The 26,319-nt window shown below is 43.6% G+C and overlaps 1 protein-coding gene across 3 annotated transcripts in view; it reads right to left on the bottom strand.

The window, feature by feature from the left end:
• The window catches only part of ADCY2 (adenylate cyclase 2), a 432,701-nt gene extending 410,148 nt beyond the window's left edge, over positions 1-22,553 (bottom strand). Inside the window, exons 1-2 of one of the 3 annotated variants that reach the window (XM_033178771.1) lie at positions 22,466-22,553; positions 6,080-6,277 (exon numbers count right to left, since the gene is read on the bottom strand). In XM_033178771.1, coding sequence (XP_033034662.1) covers positions 6,080-6,130 — 51 coding nt within the window. In that variant the 5' untranslated portion in view covers positions 6,131-6,277; positions 22,466-22,553. Of the gene's footprint in view, positions 1-6,079; positions 6,278-20,739; positions 21,109-22,465 lie in introns of those variants that run through there. The other 2 variants (XM_033178769.1, XM_033178770.1) reach the window with 2 other exon arrangements.
• Between the last annotated feature and the right edge of the window lie 3,766 nt (positions 22,554-26,319).

The following is a 26,319-nucleotide window of genomic DNA, read 5'->3' as shown; positions in this document are numbered from 1 at the left end:
AAGCACAAAGGAAAGTCATTTCACGAGGCAGTCAGGCAAGAGGCAGGCCAAAAAGACTTCCGTGTCAAATGCAAATGCTGCCCTGAACTCCTGGAGCCGGAAACTCTGCACAGACTTCACTCAGAGGTTACATTGTTTTAAAAGTTTTCATCCGGGAGGCAGCTACGTGGAACGGCATCAGCTGGGATGAGTGCTGGTAGCACAGAGCAGAGGGAACCTTCGGGATGGGGTGGTTTGTGCCGAACTAAAATAACGATGTTGGGAAAACCCCACCCCTTACAGTCAAAACCTGTGGCGGCAAATCTCTTGAAGGTTTGGGGTCTTTTTCCCTTGATTTTCCTTTTTTTCCCAGTTACTCCTCCCAAACCAGGTTGTTGGCTTCCCCCCAGGGTCCCCACCCTTGTTCCTGCCTATACTTTCTCAGGGTCACACACTGAAAAATCACTCCTTTTTCTTGATCAAAACTGCCAACGTCACCCTTCAGTCAGGCTCTGGCAACTTCATACAATTCCGCTCACTGAGGGCTTAAGAGCTGGTTATTTAAAAGGCATCACAGAGAGGCCATGTTGGGTGATACGCAGGCTTCTCAGGCTTGGCACTGCTGAGTCTCAGGGCTGCATAATTCTTTGTCCTGTGTGTTGTATGGTGATTAGCAGCATCCCCAGCTTCTGCCCGCGAAATGACAGTAGAAGCACCCACCCATACCCGTCCAAGCTGTGACAAATGGAAGACGTTTCCTGACACAATCACACATCCCCTGGGGGTGCAATCGCTTCCCTTTGAGAAGCACAGGTCTCCTGGCTGAGAGCCAGCCTCAGGAGGCAGACCCCTTGGGCTCAAATTTCTTAGTACTTCAGCCTTCCTCCTGTGCCTTGGTCTCTGCACTTAGAAAGCTGAGGTAGGATGGTGCCCGGCTCATAAACGAATGAATGAAGTCATGTAAGGGAAGCCCTCAGAACAGGGCCTAGCACTAGGTCCAGACCATGCACATGCTAGCTGTCTGTGCTTCGTGCTCTGCACTAGCGATGTTGCTGACTATGAACTGCACTCAAGTCACTGTACAGTTTAGAGTTAACCTTATAAGAGGTCTGGCCTTGCCCTCAAATGCTGGAAGGTGATCTAGGCCCTTGGAATGTCCTGCCTGAGAAGAGTGTGTTTACATATCTGGGGGCTTAGATCCCAGGACAGTCTGAATGTGATTTATGATGGGAACTTAGAGCTCTGTGATGTCAGTGCTGCCTCCAGAGGGGCTGGAGAATAAAAGTGTCAGCCTCACCTCCGGAAGGCTGGAGACTAACGATCAGCTGTGCAGGCAGTACATGATTGAGACGCAATGGAAACTCTAGACATCAAAGGCTCAGCTGAGCTTCGGCAACAGATAATTCTCTTTGGCCATTGTCACATGTGGTTGTAGGACAGCAGCACCATCCATGACTCCACAGAGAGGGGGACAACAGGGGCTCCACATCTGGTGGTTTTCCTGGGCTCTTCTCTTTGCCAAAGTGCCTCTGTATTCTCTCCATGTAGCAATTCCTAACCACAGCGATAACAGCTGTCACAAGTTCCGTGGGTTCTTCTAGAAAACTGTCCAATCTCTGGGTAATTCTGGAAATCCCCCAGCTTGCAATCAGTATCAGCAGTGAGAGTGGTCCTTTGTAGACTGTTCCCTCTGACTGTAGAGCAGGTTCATTCCTGCATCACTTTACAACTATGTTGTTAATTTAACCTTCTTCCAGTGGGAACCATTCTATTCTAAAGGATACTGAAAGCAGCCTGCTTTCTTAAGCACAGTCCTTTCCTAAGCAAAGTGAACCTGCCGCAACACTTCCTAATGGTTAATTAAGGGGTGTACATATGTGAAGTCTGTAGTAAAAGGCACCAGGGCTGGGCACGGTGGCTCACGCCTGTAATCCCAGCACTTCAGGAGGCCAAGGCGGGCAGATCACGAGGTCAGGAGTTCAAGGCCAGCCTAACCAACATGGTGAAACCCGTCTCCACCAAAAACACAAAAATTAGCCGGGTGTGGTGGCACGTGCCTGTCATCCCAGCTACTCAGGAGGCTGAGGCAGGAGAACTGCTTGAACCCAGGAAGCAGAGGTTGCAGTGAGTAGAGATCGCACCACTGCCCTCCAGCCTGGGCGACAGAGTGAGACTCGGTCTCAAAAAAAACAAAAAGAAAAGAAACCAGAAGGTAGACTTTTGCTTTTAATTTCATTTTAAATCCCCATTGCCATAGAATGGACAGGAGCAGCTGGAAGCGTTGGGCAGGACTTCAAGCTCTAGGAGGGACAGGACTCAATGTCTCTCCAAGGGGCGTGAGCCAGTCCACTGCATGAGGCACACATCCTGCCATTGCTCCTGGCTTAGGAATAGTGGCCAAAAATAGCTGCAGCCACTGAGCCTGGCTGTGGCCTTTTCGGAGCACCATGTCCTGGGTGAGAGGACTGAGCAGACACAGCTGTGCACCTCCCAGAAACATCCCCAGGTCACGGGTTGAGCTGGCCTCCCAACCTGCAAAATTAATGCGGAACACCCAGGCTGAGCCTCATATACACTCACGATCCAGGGCCCCAGTGGCATGAGAAAGTTAGGGTTTCTAACCACAGAATGGTTAGGGTTGTATTAGGGGCAGAGGTGAATATATTCCAATTCAAGATGTACGTAAAAGCAAAAATGTCAAGGTACACAGGGACAGCTAAAACCGAGAAATTTGGCCAACAAATGCAACACCTCAGAGGAGTCAGTCTTGAGAAAATGACTATGAAACAAGCATGTTTATGATCCTTGGAGAGATCTTTAAAAGCAGGCAGATAGCGTCAAAAAAAAAGAAAAAAAGATGTTATAAAACAACAACAACAATAAAAACAGGTTAAAATACAAACAATAACAACAACAATCCTGAAGATGAAAATACAGACATCTGTCAATGAACATATCAAATGAGTAGCTACTGGCTGCCAATGGCTGGGCAGCATTCTGCTAAGGGCAAGGATAGAACACTGGAGAGACAGTCACATCCCTGCCCAGAAGCTTATGTTCCAGCAGCAGACAATCAATAAACAAAGAGAGGGGTGTGTCCATAATTTAAGGTTCTATAAGTCACCTTAAGTGCCATGGAAACACTCAAGCCAGGTGAGCGATGTTGCCTTACAAAGTGACAGATGAGGGTCAGGAAAATCGTTCTAAGGACATGCGACTTGTGGACAAGAACACAGACAAAAGGACCTTATTCTGATTAATTGGTTCTATTAAAAATAGTAACAATGATAAAGCAAACATTATATTACTGGAATATTCCATGTTCCCATCAAGTTAAACATCTGATGCCACTTACACCCTGTCCTTCCACACTGCATTAGAAATCCAGGCTAAAATAAGTAGACAAAATACTACATCAGAATAAGGTAAACTGAGGATATGAAAGGTAGAAAGAAAATTCTAATTATCTTCAGATGACCACACTATCTATACAAATAAATTAAGAGTCTCAGATCAACTCACAGAACTCAGAAGAGCCCACTGACACTGTAAGGTCAACAAAAAAACAACAGTATTCTCATATATCAACACTGACCAATTAGAAAAGGTAATTTTAAAAATTCTGTTTATAAAATGGCAAAAAGACTTTAGGTACCTAAGATTGAGTCTAAGGAAAATTATTATTGATTTTATGAAGAAAATAGAGTCTCTGAAGCACACAAAAAGTAATCAGAATTCTTTGAGAGACACGCCCTGCCATTCGGTGAAAAGACTAAACACAAAAAGAGCATATTTCTGGATGTTTTCTATACTACCCTTTTATTAATTCTTAGGCTTTAAATATCTTTCATAACAAAACTTTAGAAATTCAAGATAATTTAAATCCAGAACCCAAATGGACTTTTCATTGAACATGACAAACTGATTTGTAAGAAAAAGTGAGCTAAAAACATTCTGAACAAGGAAGAGGTACTTGGCCTTCCAGATAGTAAGTCTTCTTAGAAACCTGTAACATTAAACCAAGATGGCTTTGGTGCAAGGAGAGACCATCAGATTCAGGCAACAGACCAGCAGGATCTTAACTGTTCTCCTATTTACATTACCTGGGCACTAGTATGCATGCAACAGGATGTCCAGGCTGCTGGGGAAGAAAATGTTTAAACGGTCATTTTAAAAATTACCTTTTATAATTGTTCAGTGTTGATGCACAAGAATACTATTGTTTTTATGTTGATCCTGCAGTCGTGGAGGGCTCTCTTATGAGTTCTGTGAGTTGATCTGTGACTCGCAGTTTATTTGTATAGATAGTATAGTCATCTGCAGATAATTAGAATTTTCTTTCTCCCTCTCATGTTTACCTCACTGTTACCTAGTATTTTGTCTAATTGTATTAGCCAGGATTTCTAACTGAGTGGGGAAGGACAGAGTGTAAGTGGCATCAGTAGCACAGAGGGTGAAGGAGACAGCGGGGAGTGTGAGGGAGAGGAGGAAGCCAGGCAGAGCATGGGGGCCTGCGCCCAGCCCTCCAAGGGGCTCTAGTGGGAGAGTGATGAAGGAGAGATGATGGCTCCCGCCGGGTCTTGTGTCCACTATGAGTGGTGTCCTCTTCGAGCCAGGAAGACTAACTTGAGTTCACTTAGTCCAGCCTCCTCCCTTTGCACAAGAAATGGAGGCACAAAGAGAAGAATGGCTTGGCAGAGGTCACATGACTACTTACCAACAGAACCCACTGGCAAGCTCTTTCCAACTGAGGTACACCAACAGTATTCTGTCCCTTGACATGGCATTTGAGCCATTCTGTCCACACCCTCTGGAAACCCTCCCTGTTTCACCTCTACAGCAGTGTACCCTCACTGCCTCTCTTCTCCCCATCATGGCCCCTGTATTCCTTTCCAGATCCTGTTGCTGGCACACCCCTGGCTCTCAATGTCCCCACCAAACCTGTGGCAGCCCTCTCAGCTCCTCGGTCACCCTCTCCCTGGATGGCTTCAAAACTCCATGTCTTGGTTGACAAGCTCTAAGTTAGTAGCTCACATCTCAGCCTAGGCCTGTCCCCTAGACAACACACCGTTTATCATGCTGTCAAATGAATACGCCGGGAGCAGCCACCCACATAGCAGCAGCACTATGGAAAAAGCCAATAGTTAGACAACACTTTCCTCAGGATGTGACCTGAGGCCCAGAGCCTCAACCGGTGCAAAATGAACGAACGTGGGTTTGTCGGCAGGTATCCGAAGCCATCCTTTCAATAGCTTGTGACCATGAGGAGGGAAAATCAGTGTCACAGAATTAGGAAGGGTCTTTAAGTAGGAAAATTCTAGTAATTGAGAAGGAATTTAAAGACAACAACCAGTCCTGGAGGGTTGCAGGCACGTGGAGAAATAGGAAGCCTAGACAAGGCACTCCGGAAACAGGACTAAAGTTGTCGAAACTGTGGTTCGAGATGTCAAACAAGGCTCCGGACAGAACTGAAGTTCAGCTATCCCAAACAAGTGACAGTATGAGGCCCCGGCCAGCTCCTTGGTTGTGACACGACGGGTTTGCTAAAATGGGGACAGAGTGACTTTGACCATGAGTCAAAGACAGCTATTTCAAAAGCCTTCATTCTCTGTGCCTGGCTTATTTCACTTCCAGTTAGACAGGAGGAATAAGATATAGTGATCTATTGGAATAACATATAAGTGATAACATGCTGACCACAGTTAATAATAATGTATTGTATATTTCAAAATTGCTTAAAGAGTAGATTTTAAAGCTTCTCACCAAAAAAAAATATGTAAGTGACATGTTGCACATAATTAATTTCATTTAATCTTATAGTAAACATATACGTATCCAATTATACACACACATATATACACATATATATCTATACATATACACATACATACAGATATAAATACATATACATTGTACCCCATAATACATACAATTATAATTTGTTGATTAAAAATAAATTTTGGAAATATAAATTTAAAAATTAGACTCCATTCTCAGTTATAGAACTCCTCTTTATAGTTTAAGGCCAAGTTGTTTACAGAACTAAGTATGTCACAAATCAAAACATAAAAGAAGTACAAAAAATATTTTCACATCTTACCTGGTCCCAGGGAGAGACGGTACCTCCAAAACACATGAACAGGTATGCCATGGCAACCAGGCATATCCATATCACCAACGAGAAGAGGCGCAGCAGCTTCTTAAACACAGACTCTATGCAGACCAGGATAAATATCGCAAAGAAAATCGCCAGGGCGGTCGGAACTGTTATTAAAAACGCCACATGGTCTTCAACTTCCTGAGGAGAGAAAAAAATACATGGAAAAGTTATCATTTAGAGACACTGTGATACCAGTGATTTAGATTGTTAAAATGTTATCAACACTTGTCAATGTCAGAATATACGGGGTTTAAGAAATTGTTTTGAAAGTAGAACAGTTTGAACATTTAAAATTCAACTTTCATAATAAATAAACATGTTTTTCTAAATAGACAATCCAATGTTGGATATTTAAAATAGGAAAAACAATATCTCATCAAAGTTACATCTTCCCTGATCAACGCAGAACTGGTTTGTATTCAGAAGTGAATGTAAGAACACATTCATGCCTGGAGAAAATAAGATAAGCAACTTCCCTCCCTAAATCAAAAGAGCAGAAATACCCTGGCCTTAGAAAACTAGCTTCCAAATGGATTTTAACCGTTTTATTTTAAAAACTTTTTTTTAATTATCTCAGTCTTTAAAGTGATGAGCTTTTATTTTAATGCATGGCAATTAATGTTTTGACAGGATCATAGGCTAGTAGAAAAGGGTCAGAAAGTGCTGAATGTGGAAAATGAGGGAGCAAGAAATGCACAGAGGAGGGCGCCATGTTTGTGATGTCTCTCTCAAGAGACGTGGAGAAAAAATAACAAACATGGCAAAAAGAAACAAATAAGCAAAAAGAAAACGGGCATTTATTATTCACTTCTTACTAACGCATTTATTTACATTTATTTTGGCACACAGTCTTTTTTTTCTATTTATCTCTTCCTTACCACATGACAAAGACCCACTATTTTCCACTCTACACAAGTTCAGCTCCACATACAAACATTATGTTTCATTTGATTACACAAGCCTGGGCTTAGGCTGTAGCTTCTGCAAAACACTACGCTGGAAGCTTGGTACGGACAGCGTTTACTATGGATCAGAAAACAGTGTAAGGTCTTTAATCCTCACCCAAACGTGTTTAGCTACGGAAATATCCATAGACACTTCTATTTAAAAAACAAAACAAAACAAAACAAAACACAAGGCTGGGACCATATCTGGGACTTACAAAGGGACTGTCCGTCTGGTGATCTCTATTCTTTACAGGTGGGCACAAGGTTCATTCCACCCATTGGCAGCTCTAACTTCACACTGGAAATGGCTCCATGCAAATACCAGGCAATGAAGCACAGGGAGATGGGGAAACAGAGCAGACCAGCCAAAAATCCACACAGAGTCCTGGTTCCCAAGGAGGGGAAAAGCCAGCATCCAAGCCCCCTTAACGGACGTCGTTTCCCTTTCTCTCCCACAATTATGTGTGATAAATGATGCCTGGGAAAGAGGTAAGGGGAACAAGAATGGTAAATGCTAGTAAGTGCTACTTGTGCTAAGCAGGCTTACATATATTAACCTCTTTAATCTTTACAACCACCATCCTGGTGGGGGCAGGCAGGGTGGAGGGCACTAGTGTTAGTTCCATTCTACAGTTGAGGAAACTGAGGCACGGAGAAGGGCTGCCATGCATTGTCCAGCTGGTGGGTGAGACAGGCCTCCAGCGTGGGGATCACCTGTGGGTCTGTGGTCCTGCAGTAGACAGCGAGCTCAACCGAATGGGGCCGGTTGTTGCTGTGGCCAAAAGAACGTGTGTTTCCAGAATTGGCAGAAAACAAGTAGATCAAATGAGATGTTCTTATTCTCTCCCTCCACTGCTATTTTTATCTATGATTAAGTGCCTAAGTTACTACTCTTACCCTCAGACACAGCTTACAATTACTGCAAAAAGGTATTAGGTGTCTGCCAGGCTGCGAGCACTCCCCAGCACTCAGACACCATGAAAAAATGGCCACGTGGGACATGACAGCGTGTCATCTGAGGACATCAAATCTGAGATTACGATCACTACACACATGGAGCCATGAAAACTGATTTAATTTAAACCTCCCCAAATGAACCTCACTGAGCTGTGGACAGAAAACTAACCAGTAAATAATCAGGAAACCTATTTCCTAGTGTGACTTTTTTTTTTTCCAGTCATTTCATTACCCCAGCAGGGGCGAAACAATCATTGACTTTACTGGCTCTTAGTTCTCCAGAAAGACTGAAAAACAGTGCAAAGATATGCATGACTGTCAAGTGAAAATTAGTAAAGCAGGCAACAAGAAGGCGGTGATATAGCCCTTCCAGGAAGCAGAGGAAAAACGGAACGACCTGTAAGAGCTTTCCCGTGCTTCTCTTTTAAAGGATCTCTCTGTCAATAAGACAGAGACCCAATGTCTTATTTTTCTGGGTAAAGTATGTAAGACTTGATTTTGATTTTGGTTCTAAATCGTAAACTCTCTATTTTTTCTCTCTCTTTTTTAAAAATCAGATCCCTGAGATGTGATTTGTCGGGGCTGCAGTTGACTTCTCCACCATTAGTCACAGTGAGCACAGTGTCTGGGTCCCACAACCCTCTTAGAGTCCTGCAAAAATGTTTAAATTTCTTTCAAAATGAGAGCAGCCAAAAAAGCACAAACTCTTAGGGTCAAAGATTACATACATCTTTATGACAATGCAGTTGCAAACTATAAAGAGGACTTCGACCTCTGAAGTCCTAATCCAGGTCATGATCCTCGGTGGCTGGTAGTGTGCCTGCCCTCACCAGGTGGGTGACATTAGCAGGCGGGTTCTGCACAGCAGAGGAGGAGCGTCAGCCTCAGACCATACACCCCCACCTCCAAGCGTGAGCCAGAGGCTCAGACGGCCAACGGCTTGAGACAGTCAGCTGCTGCTTGTGAGGCCTGTGACCCTAACCTTTGCAAAACCTGGGCCCACTGAAAAACAGAGACTTTTCAAGGAAGAGAACAGCTACCAGTTTATTCTGTATCTGCCTTTTGAATGCTAACTCTGAAGTTTTAAGAACCTTGCATGAGGATGTCATGGGAAGAACAGAAGAGTATTCACTAAAGGATGTACGAGCTTACAGGCCACAGTGTTCCCTGGCCTCGCTGCCGGCATCATGCATTTTTCTTAAGGCTAAGTCAATGGAATTAAGAGACACCCTCAGACCTAGGATGACAGCACCCCTCTCTCCTGTCCATCTCCCAGCAGATGGAGAAAGGAAGGAAGTCAGCAAGGTACACCCCGAAGCCATGTTCTTCTGATTGAGTTGTTTGCAAACATTAGAATATAAAACAGACTACTTTAAAATAAGCAAACTAAAACATTAAAATCATCATCAATCTCAATTAAATATTCCTATGTAACCTAACCCCTCCTCCCTTTGTGGAAAAAAAATACCATATAATGCAAACTAAATAAAATGTACTAAAATCCTTTCAATGTTACCTAAAATGTACTAAAATGCCTTTTTAAAAAATGGCTTTAACAAGGTAAAATAAAATTTACCATATAATGCATACTAAATGAAATGTACAAAAATGCCTTTAAAGCACGATATTTTAACTATGGTATCATCCACTGTGATGACAATGGGTTCCTTCCACTCTAAGCATTTCATTCCTTCATTTTCCATGCATTTTCTGGTAATTTCAGATGGATTCTAATTGCTAGGCCTATTACATACCCATCACTTTTATTTCTTATGTGACAACTTCTTTGTTTCTTAGATGTTTTTCCATGCAGTAACAGCTTATCCGTATTTTCTTTCTTTTCAACGCACTTTTTCTTTTTCTTTTTGTTAAATAGTACTATTTTGCATGTAGGTAGTAAAGGACAGTCTAATGTAAAATATTGCCTTTCTATTTAATTTTTAAAAAATGATATTTTAGTGAAATGCTTTGAAGTCAGCAAGACCAAAGGTAGAAACCGATTTCCATCACTTCCTGCTGTGATTTTTCAGTGGGAGAAGCCGAATGTCCCTCAGCCAGCTTCTTCACATGCAGTCATCCAGATTTGGTGTGGCTTCTGGGTATTTCGTATGTCACAGGTGTACCACAAATGACAGTAATTATTAGGAGACATGAAATCAGCCTTTAGCTCTGATAAACATTTGACTACAAATGGATGTGTGGAGCTATGCTTTTTCATATGCATATAGATACATAGACAATTTTTATTCTTATCTACAGACATAGTCATACTCCATTTTACCATGAGGTGTGAAAAGAATAAATAGGCAATTATAATAATTTTAAACATCTGTAAAACTAATAAAATAGCCTCAAAATGTATAAAGCAAAAATTTACAAAATCAGAGAAAAAAGTAAACTAATCTACTAAGAGCAGACAATTTCAACTCCCCATCTTGCTATTGATAGGCCAAGCAAATAAAATAAAAATGCAAACAAGAAAAGATGTAAAGGATTTGAACATCGTAATTAGTAATCTTGGCCTAATTGAAAAACAGAATTCCACATGCAACCATTAGGTGGAAGAATATTCTTCTGAAGTGCATGTGGAATATTTATAAAAATCATGTGTCAGGCAACCTCCAAAGATTTCAAAGAAGGGTCTGTATCACACAGACCCACGTTCTTTGATCACAACATAATTTATCTTAAAAGTTCATCACAAAAATGTAAATTAAAAGGTACCACATATAAGATAACTTATATGTTCCCCTCTATGTGTCCATGTGTTCTCATAATTTAGCTCCCACTTACAAGTGAGAACATGCAGTATTTGGTTTCCTATTCCTACATTAGTTTGCTAAGGATAATGGCCTCCAGCTCCATCTATGTCCCTGCAATGGTCATGATCTTGTTTTTCATGGCTGCATAGTATTCCACGGTGTATAAGTACCACATTTTCTTTATCCAGTCTACCATTGATGGGCATTTAGGTTGATTCCACATCTTTGCTGTTGTGAATGCTGCTGCAACGACTATTCACATAAATGTGTCTTTATAACAGAATGATTTAGATTCCTTTGGGTATATACTCAGTAATGGGATTGCTGGGTCGAATGGTATTTCTATCTTTAGGTCTTTGAGGAATCGTAACGCTGTCTTCCACAATGGCTGAACTAATTTACACTCCACCAACAGTGTAAAAGCGTTCCTTTCTCTCCACAACCTCACCAGCATCTGTTTTTTTGTTTTTTGAGTTTTTGTTGTTATTGTTTGTTTGTTTGGGTTTTTTTTTTGTTTTTTTGTTTGTTTTGTTTTGTTTATTTACTTTTTAATAATAGCCACTGTCTGGGCACTGTGGCTCATGCCTATAATCTCATCACTTTGAGAGGCTGTGGTTGGCGGATCACGCAAGTTCAGGAGTTCGAGCCCAGCCTGGCCAACATGACGAAACTCTGTCTCTACTAAAAATACAAAAATTAGCCAGGCATGGTGGTGCATGCCTGTAATCTCAGCTAGCAATAATCCCCTTCCCTGTATCCACGCCCATGTGTAATTCTCTTCTACACTGAGTCTGGCACTAGCCATGTGGCTCCATTTGGCCAATCTAATGGCAGGTGCATGGCACAGGCAATGACTTGAACAAAGACTTGGGCAGTAGGGCTTGCCTCTTTCCTCTTGCTCTTTGGAAGTCCCTGAACTCCATGCAAAGAAGCTCAGGCTAGCCTGCCAAATGAGAGGAGACAGTTGAGGGACCTGGCACTCCACTCAACAGCCATGGTGGACAGTCTGCCAACTGGCCACACACATAAATGTGGCTATTTTGAGTAATCCAGTGATTAACTAACATGCCAGTAGACCACACAAACATGAGACAGACCAGCAGAGATGAACTGGGAAACCTAGGTCAGAAGACCCAAGACCTGACCCACACAATTATGAGCTAAAAAAAAAGAGTAGTTCAAATCTGTTAAGTTTTTAGTTGTTACACAGCACAAGTTAATTGATACAACCTTCTTCCAGGCATATGAAAGTTTGGCATGGCTATGTAAGGTAACATAGCAGATGGTATTTTCCACACATGGGGGCAATCTACACTTCATCCCATGTATGCTTAACATTCCTTTTACCAAATTAGGTTCTATCCCCTTGGACTGACCACCCACCTGAGAGGGTCTTCATAATGCCTCAATTAATAGAGTATGGCAGAATTCCCTGACTTGAGAGACAGGGTCATCAAAGTGCCATGCAATTCCATCTTTTTCTTTTAGGATGATCATTCTTGAAACCAGCTCCAATATCAAGAGAAAGTCAAATAATCATGTAGAGAGGCCACATGAAGGTGTTCTGGCCAGCAGTGCCGGCTGAATCTCAGCTGCAAGCCAGTATGACCACCAGACAGGGAAGCGAGCAAACCTTCAAGGGAGGCAAGATATAGCCTTCAAACCACCCCAGCCAATGCATGGGGCAAGGAAGAGCCACCACTGGCAAATGTGCCCAAACTGCAGGTTCAGGAGGAAGATATATGATGGTGGTGTTTCCAGTCACTAAGTTTTGTGGTGGTTTTTAAGGCAACCAAAGACAACTAAGAACATTTACTCTGGCCAATGAAAAAATGAATGAAAGTGATGTGTCATTCCCATGTGGAAAGTGTTCATCGCCAGTAGTTAGACATGGAAGCAAGCTTTTCTTCTCTGGCGCAACAATGAGGAAAGAAGTGTGTTGTGGGATGTGCCCTCCTTCATCCTGAATCCCTGAGTGACAGGGCTGCCAGCAGAGTCCCTCTACTGACTCATCTTTACCGTGTATCCTGAGCAAAATATAAATCTTTGTTGTGTTGTGTTAATCCAGGAAGACTGTGGAGTTGTTTCCATGACATCATCTAATATGCTCTGACTGACGTAACAGGAGATAATAAAGATAAAAACACACACAAGAAAACTAATCGATAAGATAAACAAAGAAGGATAGTTCTTGAAAAAGCTAAAAAGAAGACTTCTGGTGAGATTATACAAGAAGGCATATAAAGACAATATTATAAATAAAAATCAAAAATAAAGCATATGTAAAACATCAAAAGAAGAACATTATTATCAAAATGAGCATGCAGTTAAATTTGAGAATTTGGATGAAATGCAAAAATTCCTAGAAAAACATCTTACTGCAACTGACCCCAGAAATAAAATTAGAAATACTAGACAATCTTACTACTATCAAATATACTGAAACAGAAGTTTCAATCTCCCCATAAATAAATCAAAAATACTTATTACAGAGCTTTAGTAATTGTGTGTGTGTGTGTGTGTAGCACTGAAAGGATAAAAACAAAACAAAACAAAAACTTAGTCAATGTGGCAGAACAGCCCATAACCAATCAACCATATGTAGAATTTTGATATATGACGGATGTGAAGAAAGTAATTGAAATGGATCGGTGGCAATTGATTCTCCTCAAGGAAAAAATAGGCAAATGAATCTCAATTTTTATAACACACCACACATATATATCATTTATATGTATGTGTGTATACATAATAAAATGAACAAAAAGACAAGTAAAAGAACGATAAAACTCAATTTCAATATGAAGTTTATATTTGAGGATAGAGAGTAGAATGGAATGAGTTGAGCATATAGAAAGAAATTTGCTATTAGAGATACTCTAGTTCAAAACGGATTCATGAAAATTTATTTTACTATAAATAAGCCACATAGAGATCAATGAGGATTATGCCTGAGAATCAAATATTAATCAAATTATCAAATGAGTAATTATATTTTATGCACCTAAAATTCAATTCCAAAGAGTATGGAGGTTATGTATTTGAATTCACTGCAAGTAAATGATGGGAAAGAGTTAGACATTAGGTTGATCATATGTCTGGACTGTGCTAAGATTTCCTCATTATCTGTTTTATTCACGTTAACCTGATCTCCGTAGTTAATTTTCAATATTAATAACTTTAATTCATTCTAGTAATGGACTAGTCTAAAATTTTATTTCTTTCATAATGTCCATAGATCATTAGTAACTTGATATTTTAATTATTTACTCTTGTTTTCTCTATACATCTAAAAAAATAATACAGGACACTAAACACCCACACACATACACACACATATATACACATACATAATATAATTCAGTGTTAGGAGAAAGCACACAGGAATAAAAACCAGTATCTTTGAGCCCTGGCTTGTCCTAGCTGCAATACCCCCGCATCATTATGTCTGAGGGACAGCAAAGGACATTGATATAAATGGATAGAATTCATAATTCCAAGATCTTGCAGTCAGGGCTCCCATTACAATAGCGCTGATTTGCCATCTTTTCTACCAGGAACTTTCTATGGGGTGATGACCCTAGAGACCTGATTTATTCACAGGACTCTCCCAGAAAATAATGACCATCTTGAGAAATCTTCAGAATTTCAACATTTTAAAAAGAAACTATAGTATTATACTTTCTGTCTATATGTTTCAAATGCAATAAATTATTTACTCAACATATTTTAATTGCCCTATAATTGAATTATCCCATTTCCAGCACCAAGCTTTTCAGAAGTGACTTGGTTCAACTCTGAGATACAATCTGCCTTACACATCTCTATGAGCCGTGGTCAGGTCTGTGTTTTCATTCTCTTTGTCTTGGCACAGTTGTTCTAGAACTCTGGGCAGAGTCAGAAAACTAGCTGGTAAAGCTGCCCACAATGGCTTTTTGGGTTGAGGTTTTTCTTACGGTGTCTACCCCACTCTCACCTGTGTCTGGCTCCTAGAGACAGAAGTATAAGCAGAAGCAAAAAGAGAGAACCAAAAGAACTATGTCTAACATTGCCAAAACCAGCTGTACAAACGAAGTCTTCTCACCACCCTCTTTTCATCCTCTCCCTTGTGATTTTTTTTTTTTTTTATCGTATCCTTATACCAAAAAAGGACTGAAGAATTAGCACAGGCTTAGTTTTGTCAAATGGACCAAACCCATGAGCTAACTTAATAATCCTTTTCTGTCCTCCCAAACGTTTGGATATAAGGCACAGAGTCGTGGAAGAGACTTTAAGATTAGGGGAGCCACTCAGGAAGATCCAGAAAGTGGAGAGGGTCAGAGCTGAATGCCCTCAGCTCTTGTGGTCCTTAGATATGATCATGATCATGATGATAGCCTGCCCTAAAGCCATCAACAGTATTTAGGGGATCATGTCAACATGCAGGGGTGAGCCAGTTCAGGGTGGAGTGCCATCCAGGGTGATGTCAATCATGGTGCTTGCCCCCCGCCCACCCCTCCAACCCAGGTGCTCTAAATACTCAATGAAGGAAGAAATGAGTCGGGTTCAATGAATTGTCTCGATGTCAACACCAAGTGGTAGGAAGAACCCGTATACCAGTGGAGTATGCCCAGCATCCAGCTCGGACTCTCCTGTCACTAACAATTTTTGATGAAATACATCACACACAAAACACCTTCAACACAGCTCTAATAGTGTTGCTCCATTTTTAGTAGAATATTCGGTTTTAAATTATCTGTAAGAATCACAGCTTAATAGGAATGATTCTCACACCCATGATGCATATGCCAGGACTTCTCAGACAACAAAAGCAGAGCCACAGTCAAGGCTCCACTTGATGGGGAAGACACTGGGGACATTTAGCATAATGAAAATAAACAATGCCAGCAAGTCAGTTAATTAATTACGAGGAAGCATCTCTACGGAATTCCTTTAACTCTGGAAGAGAAAAGCATTGAGAGGTAACTCCATTACACAGAATGAAGATTGAGGCTCTTCATATTAGTAAGAAATTTCAACAAGAAAACCTGCTGTTTTCCAAGACCACAGCTGGGAATTCTAGACCTGCAACGTTCTCTAGCAAAGTCACCCAGGGAAAGTCAAAAGCCCTGTGACCCTGTGACAACGTAGCAGTTGCATGACCTTGAAGAGATGAGTTCACTTCTCAGGGTCTCAGTATCATCATCTGTAGAATGATCACCTTTCTGGCTCTAATGCAAGGTGACTACAGTATTCTTTCACAGTAACAGTGAAAATGCAGCTACAAGACCTAGGAACAGCTAACAGTCCTGAAGGTTTACTTTATGCCAGGCATTGTTCTAAGGACTTTGCATGTACTAATTGAGACCATCAACTTACAAGGCAGGTACCATGCCATTTTACAAACAAGAAAACTGAGACATAGGTTAAACAATTTTCCCAAGGTCACAGAAGTAGAAATGGACAAAGCCACAATTCCCACACAGCAGATGCTCTCAATCATTTCACTCCACTGTCCTTTTAAAACAGGAAAGGAAGGTGCCATGTATATATTTAATCATACATTTCAGTATCCAAAGGATGCTTCCAAATCCTTTCTTGCTAGGTCCCTAAATTGCAACCATCTTTCCTGCAGAAAATTACAGTTTTTCCACGGCCTTTGTTATACCACAAGTAAATTATAACTAAAATGACTTAGAGAATTACTGGTTGCAAATTACAAGCACCTGCAGAGTAAGATTTCTTGCGCGTATAGAAATGCATAAAAAGATGAATCTTTAGCTACCTTTACTGCAAAACCTAAGAACACGCTCTATTCCCTTCCACACTCAGAATTATGAAACTAGAGAAAGCATGCACAGAATTTCCTGCTCCTTAGAGGGGGTGTTGGGTACATCTGTCTGCCCTCCCATACTCCAATCCCCAAGAAAGGAGGTGATTCTTCCACCTATTGGGGGTGCTGAAAGATTGTCTGGAATAACACAGTTGGTTGCTGTCTACAAATAATTGGGTATGTTAATTTGTTTTGGAAGAATAAAATTCTTTCTCGATGTACAGATAAAAGAACCTCTCTGATAAATCTGCCCTTCGAAAAAATATCTGATGTTGGAAAATTGATTCATAATAAAAAATACTTCTGGTTATTGTTTTAAATATCTAGTTCATTATATCACCATAAAAGAAACAAGGTGGGTCATATTCTCAGTCACAGGTATTACCTATTTATAGTTAATAAAAGTGCATACTCTTATTTTAGTATCATACTAAAAAACACAAATATCTACTTTATTTCTCTATCTGACTACTTAAAATTATGGAATACAATTTTTTCATTTATATTGAAATATTGACTATTCCTAATCATAAATTTTAGCCAAAACAAATCTGGCTGGAGCCAGCTGGTATTCTGACAAAATGAAAAAAAATTATGTCAACCTTTCCTAACACTGACAGGCAAATTTGGAAAACAGCTGGCTGATTTTGGATATAATAAATGAGAGTATTAAATTCTGAAAAAGGGTTTTCATGCATTCAGTAATAAAAACCAGTTCCAAAAAACAAAGTAGAAAAAGAAAAAACAATGAGAACAAGAAAAAAAATTTAAAACCAAGTTACATGATAAGACTTATGACTTAAAATTTCATTTCATTAGTTCTAAGTTTTCTGATGCCAAGGGTCAAGTTTATTTTGTTCCCCATGCCCATAATTATTGCCGTTCCTGGCACTTGGTAGGCACTCAACAGGCTGATGGTGAAAAAATTATAAATCAGATTTTTCATGAATACTCTCCATGATAAACAGCAGAAACTATTACTCATATTATTAAACAATATTTAAATTCAAGACATGCCATCAAATTTTCTATTTACTGAGTTTCATGTCTTCAGATAATTCTTCACAAATATGGGATTAACACTACTTAATTGTTTTCATGTAGAAATTAACCAAGACTGTGAAGTTTCAATTCAGGATTTATTTTGACGGTATATAAAACTTTGAGGATTACTTTAATTTTAGGGCCAACAATGCAGAATCATGAATTGATCAAAGGTTGAAATTAAATGAAATCACTTTGTGAACAATGTCAATCAGGGAAATATTAAATCAAAATGAAGCTTTTTTCTTTTTAGTATGCATTCCAAATCACTTCTACAAAGGCAATTACATACAGCAAAAAAAATCTCTATGTACTAGCATTATGCTAAGAGCATTTTGTAGTCCAAATGCTGTTTTGCTCTAGGAGGCTAGGGATGTGCTTTAAGAAAATTGCCAAACTTCTATAAGAACCGATGAAAGTCTAATGGAAATCAAAATCAGGCAGATTCAGGGGGGAAAAAAGGAATCTGTCCAAGATTTTAGGCAGCAAAAATAGATCTGCTTAGCTCCTGATTTGCATGGTAGCCCAGCTATTCAAGTAAAGTGCTCCAGCATGGAAACCTTGGCAGGGTCCCAAAGCAGCCATTCTCACCTCCCAAGGTAGACCTCTCTGAAGCCAAGCCCTGCCAGCCCAAGAAATGAACTCATCTTTAATTACACCAACACAGCTTTACCTTAGCCCTATTCTATCTTCAGATGTCCCTACCCCAGTCATCGTTGACTATCTAGATGGAGAACATGTTTTAGAAAGCAGAGATGTTGGTTACGGTGCTTCCAAAATCAAAATAGAAACAGGTTGTTGGGGGCCCAACATCATCCCAGTCCCGACTCAGGTCCACTTTCAGAACACAGGCACACTGCTCTTAGGCATAGCTCCTTCCGACTTGGTCCTGCAGCTGGTCTCTGCCTGAAGGTGGCTTTTCTACCAGACTGAGTTACCCTCCCTGATTCTGGAACATTTCTGCACAGCTTATCTCTTTGAAGGGTGCACATAGTAGACATGAGACCATGAATTAGGTACGGCCAAGAACAGGATTCATTTCACTCTCTCTGGACCTCACCATAGGTGACAGGCATGCTGTGGGAAATGCCCACTTTGTGCTGAAAATGATTTAGCTGAAGGCAAGAGGAGCATGAAAATGATTGATTTATCAAGGAAAAGTAAAGATGTTTGGATAACGTTGTGAAAAGAATACCACTCCCACAGATGCACCAAGCAAACAGGAACCTAACGAAATTGAATATAGAAACCCAAATATAAAAAGCAAAGACAATTCAAAGAAGGGTACTTTAAACCCAATCATGCTAAATCTGAGTGACCCATTCAAGAATCTCCATCAACGAAGTTTAAGAAATTAGAATTCTCTATCACAGAAAACAAAGTAGTGTGTGCAGGGGAAGCATGAACTTCACACTTGTCTTTAGATATATTAATGCCGCTAGAAATAGGTCATCACCTGCTCCTTTCCATTTAGAAGAGAACAAGCCAGAGCAGGTTTGAATTACAGGTTCAAGAGAATCGCAAGCGGAAATGCCCCAGCAGAACAGATTTCCAGAGGAAAACTCTGATGTTTCTTTTCTTCCTAGCAAGTAAAAAACAATAAGCAGATGTCTTTAGAGATCCTGCTTGCCCATGAGACTGAGCAGAAGTCTCTCCCCAAGTCCTTTTTGTTCCTAAAAGTAGTAAAGAGAAATAAAAATGCCATTCCAGAGAGCACAGAAGGCTGGTTCCATGTGGAGAGAGTGAGGGCTGCTCCGGACGCATATCTAGACTACAGGGATCAAAACGTACTCTCTGCCCTAGGTTTGATAGTACAAGAGCCAGTGTGTGATCTGTGACTTCACGGCCTCCTACATTCTATTTTCTATTCTTACCTCATTGAACTCAATCAGTAGACGGCTACCATTGAGTGGTGTGGGGAAATTTTTTTATTTTTTAAAAACATGATGGTAACAATTCTTCCCATGCATAACATTTGAACACCATCTGGCTCTGGATATCCGAAACAAATTGCCAAATACCAAGGACAGCTATTTTATGCATGGTGAAACATAAGCAAAATCCACTTCTTTGGTGGTGGACACATATAAATATAGGCACATATTTATATTCTAAGCTAAAAAAAAATCACCCAGTGGAGACATTCACAGATCAACCACTGACTAAAAAAAAAAAAATCTCGCTGGATAATCGATGCCTTGCACAAAATCTGCACATGCATGTCACAGGCAGTGCAAAAGTTTGAACCACACACTCAGAGATCAGTAACAGGAAGTTATCGCCATCTACAGACTTCCCCTCACTTTTCAAGGGAGCGAGCCAAGGATTTCTGCTGGAAAAATATAAACTGGCAAAACTGGCTGTTGAGCTGCATTATACTCCTAGTGATAAATCCACTTTAATAACCTGTCCAAAACCCTAACCACGTTACTTCTCCAGAAACGGGAAAGCAACCGTCCATCCCAAACGCTTCTTAACTGTAGACCCTGAGATGAAAGATTCACAAGTCAACACCCCATCACTTTCTGTCTATCGGGCTAAACGGCTAAATGATTTTAGCAAAGGCAATGTATACTTAATTTTTCTTCTTCATTTTCCTTGTCATTAACCACTTTCCCAAGGCAGGCTTTCTGCAGAGTTGAATAACGCCCAATCCAAACGAAAATGCCAGCTGCGGGGCCGTGCCAGCGGAACCGGGCAGGAGACAGCCACTCGCCCAGGAAGCCCAGGGCTGATTCTGGGGAGACCTATTCGAGCGCTGCGGGCAGCGGCGCCCGGCAGAAAGCGCAGAGTTTGCCAGCGGTGTGCAAAGATGCAAAAAGCACACGCCCTGCCCGTCCACCTGGTGAACACCTCGGCAACTTTATTTTGGGAAGAGCCTTCCCAGGAAACTTTTTTCTCGCCCGCAGCCCTTGCCAGAGCCCACCGGGCTGCGGGCCGGCAGGAGGAGCAGGGAGCCGCGGGCCGAGGGGCTGCCGCGGGCCGCGGGGCAGCACAGAGCGGGACGCGGCTCGGCTGGCCCGGGTCCTCTCGGGGCCGGGGAAGGCGAGGCGCTGGATCCGCGGGGAGGCCACTCACCAGCCCGAGCGCGAAGAAGACGGCGAGCAGGGCGAGGCAGGCGCCCATGACGATGAGCAGCAGGAAGACGATGAGCGGGTGCTGCTGGCTCATGCAGTAGTAGGACTCGTAGAGCCAGTCCCGGGACCGCGGCAGCCCGTCTCCGCCGCCCGCCGCCTCCTCGGCGCGGTCCCGCAGGTAGCGGCGGCGCCGCATCGCCTGCTGCCACATCGGGGCCGCTCACAGGGCGCCCGCCGTGCGCGCCCGGCCCGGGCAGCGCCGCTTGCTGCGACCGCCCGCGTCCCACCCCCGCGCCGCCTCGGCCGGCCCGGCTGCCGGCGCCCGGAGCTGCGCGCAGGGGCCTCCGGCGCGGGCGGAGCTCGGCGCCCCGGGCTGGGCGCGCTGACGCGCGGGCGGGGGCCGGGCGGCGGCCTCGGGGGCAGCTCCCGGCGCCGCCGCCGCCGCCGCCACAGCGCGGGAGGGGGCGGGTTCCACGGGGCCCTCCGCCCGCCGCTCACCGCCCCGCGCGCTGCCGGCCTCTGTGCAGGGGCGGTGTAGGCCCCCACCCGACGGCCGGACTGCAGGCTGGGGACTGCGGGGGCTGGACGGTGGGGGGAGTGGCTAACTTGGGGAGCTCCCGCTGCGCCCTGGCCAGGGGTCGTCCTCGCCCGGCGCCCTCCCACACTCAGCCACCGGGTCGTCCACCTCCTCTACCCTATCCGGAGTGCAGCGTGGGTGGGGTGGGAGGGACAGCCCTCCCCACTAAGAAGTGAGAACACAGCCTAGGGGGTGGAGGGAGGGAGTCCCACCCCCCGACTCCTCCGCCCCACCTGGCTCAGAGCACTGCGGGGCTCCTAAGCTCCTCTCCAGTACCTCAAGGGCAGCGGGCAGGGACGCTGCCACCCTCCTGTTCCCCACCCCTTAGTGGGCTGCGGGGCCTGCTCCCACCCTCCCCCACAGTCACAGAGCACAGCCGGGGTCAGAGGACCCGGGGGGTCCCTCCTTTAGTACGCGGGTCGGAGGACAGCGGGGGACTCCCTCCTTTTCACTCTCTTGGGGCCCTGGAGGGGATTTCCCACCTTTCCCGCCTCCCCGCATTGGGCACGGGTTTACCGTCCAGCCCTTCTTCCCCTCAGCGCAGCGGGGTTGAGGGCTCCCCCATCCTCTCCACCCTTTTGAGAGGGCCGGGGCTCCCTGCAAGGGCGGCGGGGCGCGGAAACGCCAGAGGACACTAACTGGAGACCTGCACGATGTGGAAGTGAAGCGGCAGTGACTGCACGGGGAGCCCCCGCCGCGGCCTCGGGGGGCAGCCTCCCTTGCGCCCTGCACGCTCAGCTTCAGTCACAGTTTGGAGGTGCCATATAAGCCTGTGGTATCACAGGTTTACAGAGGTGCCCCGTGGCTGGTCGTGGTCCTCGCTGAGCCCCTCTGCCGAGCGGGAATGGCGGCAAAGGGGCGCTGGGGAGAGCGGCTGGGCGCGGGGGCGGGCGGCTGGGCCCTGGGAGTTTGGGGGACTGGACGCAGGAGGCGCTAGAGACCCGACAGGAGCCTTGGGAGCAGATGTCATCAGGGACAGTGTCCCCTCCCGACACGCGTAGCAGCGGAGGCCGCTAGCCCTCGCCCTGGGGGCCGAAGGGGCTTCATCGCTGATCACCAAAGGAGCCCACCCTTCTGGAGGTTTCCTGCTGTTCGAGTGTAGTCCGGCCCAAAGAGCCCCCACATCCCACCTCCTCCCCCAAAGCCTTACTCTAAAGAATCCAAGGCACAGGGACCCTCCCTTCTCCTGCCACCAGCGAGCAGCCCAGAGGGCTGTTCCATATACTTTTCATCTCTTCCAGGAGATGACCAATTCTCAGGACTCAGCCTTTGTCACCACCTAAGACCTCAGAACCTTCTCGAATGGCCCCATGCCCCGCCTCCCTGGCTGTCGGGTCCTCCTTGCTGGCAGAGGACATGTAAGTTAGGTGGCTGTGTTACCCTGAGCACAGGGCCAGGCTGGGCACGGAGACCCAGGCGGGATCCTTCTAGAGGTTTTCATTTTAGCAGCAGTCAGTGCCCACGGGGCCTAAGGGTGAGGGCTCAGGAGCTGCACAGCTCACCTGCAGATCTCACAGAGACCGGAGGCAGGGAGGTGGCCGGGAAGACTGGGCTCAGGGCAGCGTGCAGGACATCAGGTCCGGCCCCACCAGGCTCCATAGTCCCTGGACTTCCCTCCTTCTGAGGACCTGGAAACAAGGAGTGGAGGAGGCAATGGGTGGGAGGGGGTCCCCCTGAAGCGTCCTGTAGGTCCCAAGGCTCACCTCCCACCGTGGGTCATCCTGCCCTAGGAGCAGAAAGAAAATCTCTTCCCTGCAGGGTTTATGGACTGCCGCCTAGACCCCTACTCCAACACCTTCCTGTGACTGTAACCCGGGTAATTTCAACCTCAGACCCTCCCATCAATCCTCACTGGGCTGGGTGCTTTGGCTCGGTGCTTTGCTGTGAACCTGAGGATGTGATTATTATACTCCCAGATTTTAGGTTTTTGAAGGTTCTGAGAGCAAGCTTCAATGACAGACAACACTGATGAATCCCCGGTATAAATATCCAGAACCCAATCCCTTCCAAGGAAACATGGTTGAGTGGGAAGCTGGACACGGTTTCTATTGTGTTGGTTCTGTCTTCCTCCTGCTGTGTGCTTGGTCTTTCTGGGGTGGGCAGAGTTGCACATTTCCAGTCCTTTCCTGTGTTAGCAACAGACTATTTATCTTCTCTCCAATCCTTGCTTCTTCTTTACCCCTTGTATTGATAAATGTTTGCCTTCGCCCACTCAAGAAGGAAGAAAAAATAAATAATCTGTCATTTAGGTTTATGCTAAAAGAGCCAAAAAACTTGTGAGGAAAAGGAAATGCTTAATTACTGTTTCCTTCTTCCTAGTGGGGAAGTGGAATCTTTTAAATATCCATTATCTATACCATATATATGTTCTCTGTATGGTAAAGGGAGTCTTAAGACGTTTAAGAAACTTTGTTACAATGTAATGACATGGAGATTATTTTACCCTTGACCCTTTCGAGTTTTTTTAATTCACTCATCCTTTCATCAGTCATTCAACTAACATTTTGTACCTACCATGTGCTGGATGAAGGGGGCAGGATGAGGGGGTCGGAAAGACAGGGATCCTGGGACTCTTGTATTAGTTTCCAATTTACTTTGAAAAGTAGGGCTACAAGAAGTGAAACAGGAACAAAAATCAACATTCCTACTCCTCCTTTCCTCCTGAACACTACAATTTGAATGTCATCATCATAGACACAGGAAAATAATATAAAAATCAAGACTATGTCAGGGCTTCTCTGAGGCTTTGTTGGATCTTTGTTTTGTTTTGATGCTTATTTTTATGGGGGCTTCTGTCGTTGCTTTACGTTTAATACAAAAAAAAGGGAAACAGTACGATCATTACAGTTGCTGTATTTATGTTTTAGAATAGAGTGCGCTAAGTATGCATTTTAAAAAGTTTTCCACAACAGTTTCTATTTTAAAAAAAGAAAAAAAGAAACAAAATAATCACTCACAAGCCATATGAAGTAAAATGAAAAATGTCCTTTAGTACAAAGCCAGGAGTGTGAAATATGGACTCTTGAAACTAAAGGGACCCCAAGGAGTCCTCTGGTTCATTTCTGTGCCTCTGGGTAGCAGGGCTGCCACTCCAAGGGCAAGGCATGGAGAGCAAGGGGTTCTCCCATGTATTTACTTTGTAGCAATTTATTTGTGGCAAAAAGAAACCTGCTGGGGAATCTCTAACGGGGCCTGTGGGAGAAAAAATAAAAAGCAATCATCAGGAAGCAGAAGTCGTCTTTCCTGTAACGCTAGAGGGCAGCCCTCTATCCTCAAAACCCAGCAAGCAAGGCTGACTTTCTGGGTCTGTGACTTGTGCAGCTGGTTTAAGGTTCTGCTGTCACCACCCTGAAATTCTTAAAAATTTTTCATCAAAGGGTTCTACATGTCCATTCTGCCCGTGGCCCTGCAAATGAGAAAGACTGTCCTGGTAACAGGTCACACTAAACGGCACTCCAGTCTGGGCCTGCAGGCAGAGCCTATGGCAGGCCAGCCAAAGGACAAGGCCTCCTCTGCCTGTGAACTCAAGCCACCTATCCCCTCCTAGTCTGGTCACCTCTCATGGATTACATACACACTAAGACACACCCAATCGATTATAAATCTAAGCAATCACGCTGCAGGACAGTGTTATGCATCAGCGGGTTTTGGTTTAAAAATAACCCATCTTCTAGCTCCTATTTCAAATCCAGTTAGATTAGCTCAGTCAATGACGCCGTCGTGTTCCTCTCAACATCCACGGGGCTCTGATTGATTAAATCAAGGCAGCCCAGCAAACTGCGCCAAGGACAGAAGCGGACGTGTGCCAGCCAACCCGGGGCAGGTTGTAGAGCTGAGCACAGTCTTTCCCTGTGTATTCATTTTTCTCTCTGGCAAATACATTACTAAAATGTATATAATAAAGTATGAACAGTATGTCAACAGATTCATTATCACCATGAAATATGCTTTGTGTACCCAGATAACATTTACGTTTTTATTGAACCAGAGTCTGGGAATATAGAATCCACCCAACCCAAGCCAGTTTATGGCTTTTAGAAGTCAAATTAACTCTTTCAGTTCATTTAAGTACTTCTTTGCAGTTCAGTTTCCAAAGCATCAACAAAACGTTGCTGACTGTAACATTAAATATGTTCATTTTCTTGTCCATCCAGTGCCGAATAGTCCTTACATGCCTACTTTATGGGCTTATTTGATAAATTAAATTTTCAGGGACGATACCAGAATCAATATTTCAAAAAATCATCGGTAAAACCTGATTTGGGGTGACTCACTGAGATTTTTGCCCCTTAACATGTGAGAAGATGTTACTGGTATTTCAGAACAGACCTTTCACAAATGCCCACTGCCGTGGAGAATTTTACTCCTTGGTACTCTTTCAAAATCCATGGACATGCTGCGACTCCTTCCATGAGCACTGAGAGGAGTGACAATAGGTTAATGACTAATCAGTTTCCAGCACGTCTACAACCTCGTGAGAGATATCGATTTCTCGGCTCTTGCACGGAGAGTGTGATCTAAAAAGCAATGACTCATGCCACCGTGGAGATGTGTGCTCAGGATCAGTTGCCTAGAGAGGTGCAGGAAGAGGAGCTTATTTAGCAAGCTTACGGAAATGGATAGTTCAGATACCCTGGCTTTTATTTTTATACCCTTGTGAGCGTCCCTTAAAATAGTCATTAAGGAGTAACTTAATTATGCTCTAAAATTAAAAAAAAAAATGCATCTCAAGGGACAAGACATGGCGTCTATGGAACAATGCTGAGATATAGTTCATGTATATTTTTGTCCAATTTCACCTTTCCCACTCAATTCAACCAACGTTTGATTTTAAGCCACTTCACATGTTTTGATTCATGATTTTTTTTAAATCTGAAAATAAATCAAGTTCACTTCTAGTCTTATTCCACACTATAGTGAAGTAATTGTGAATATTCTCAGAATTGCTTCCTTAATGTACTGGGTTTTCTTCCATCTCTGATATCAACTATACATCCTTGGAGA

The sequence above is a fragment of the Trachypithecus francoisi genome, unplaced genomic scaffold (genome assembly GCF_009764315.1).
Source record: "Trachypithecus francoisi isolate TF-2019V2 unplaced genomic scaffold, Tfra_2.0 Lachesis_group2, whole genome shotgun sequence".
Taxonomy (NCBI): Eukaryota; Metazoa; Chordata; class Mammalia; order Primates; family Cercopithecidae; genus Trachypithecus; species Trachypithecus francoisi.
Note: the sequence above shows the minus strand (reverse complement) of the source record. Positions and strands in the feature narration are given on the sequence as shown.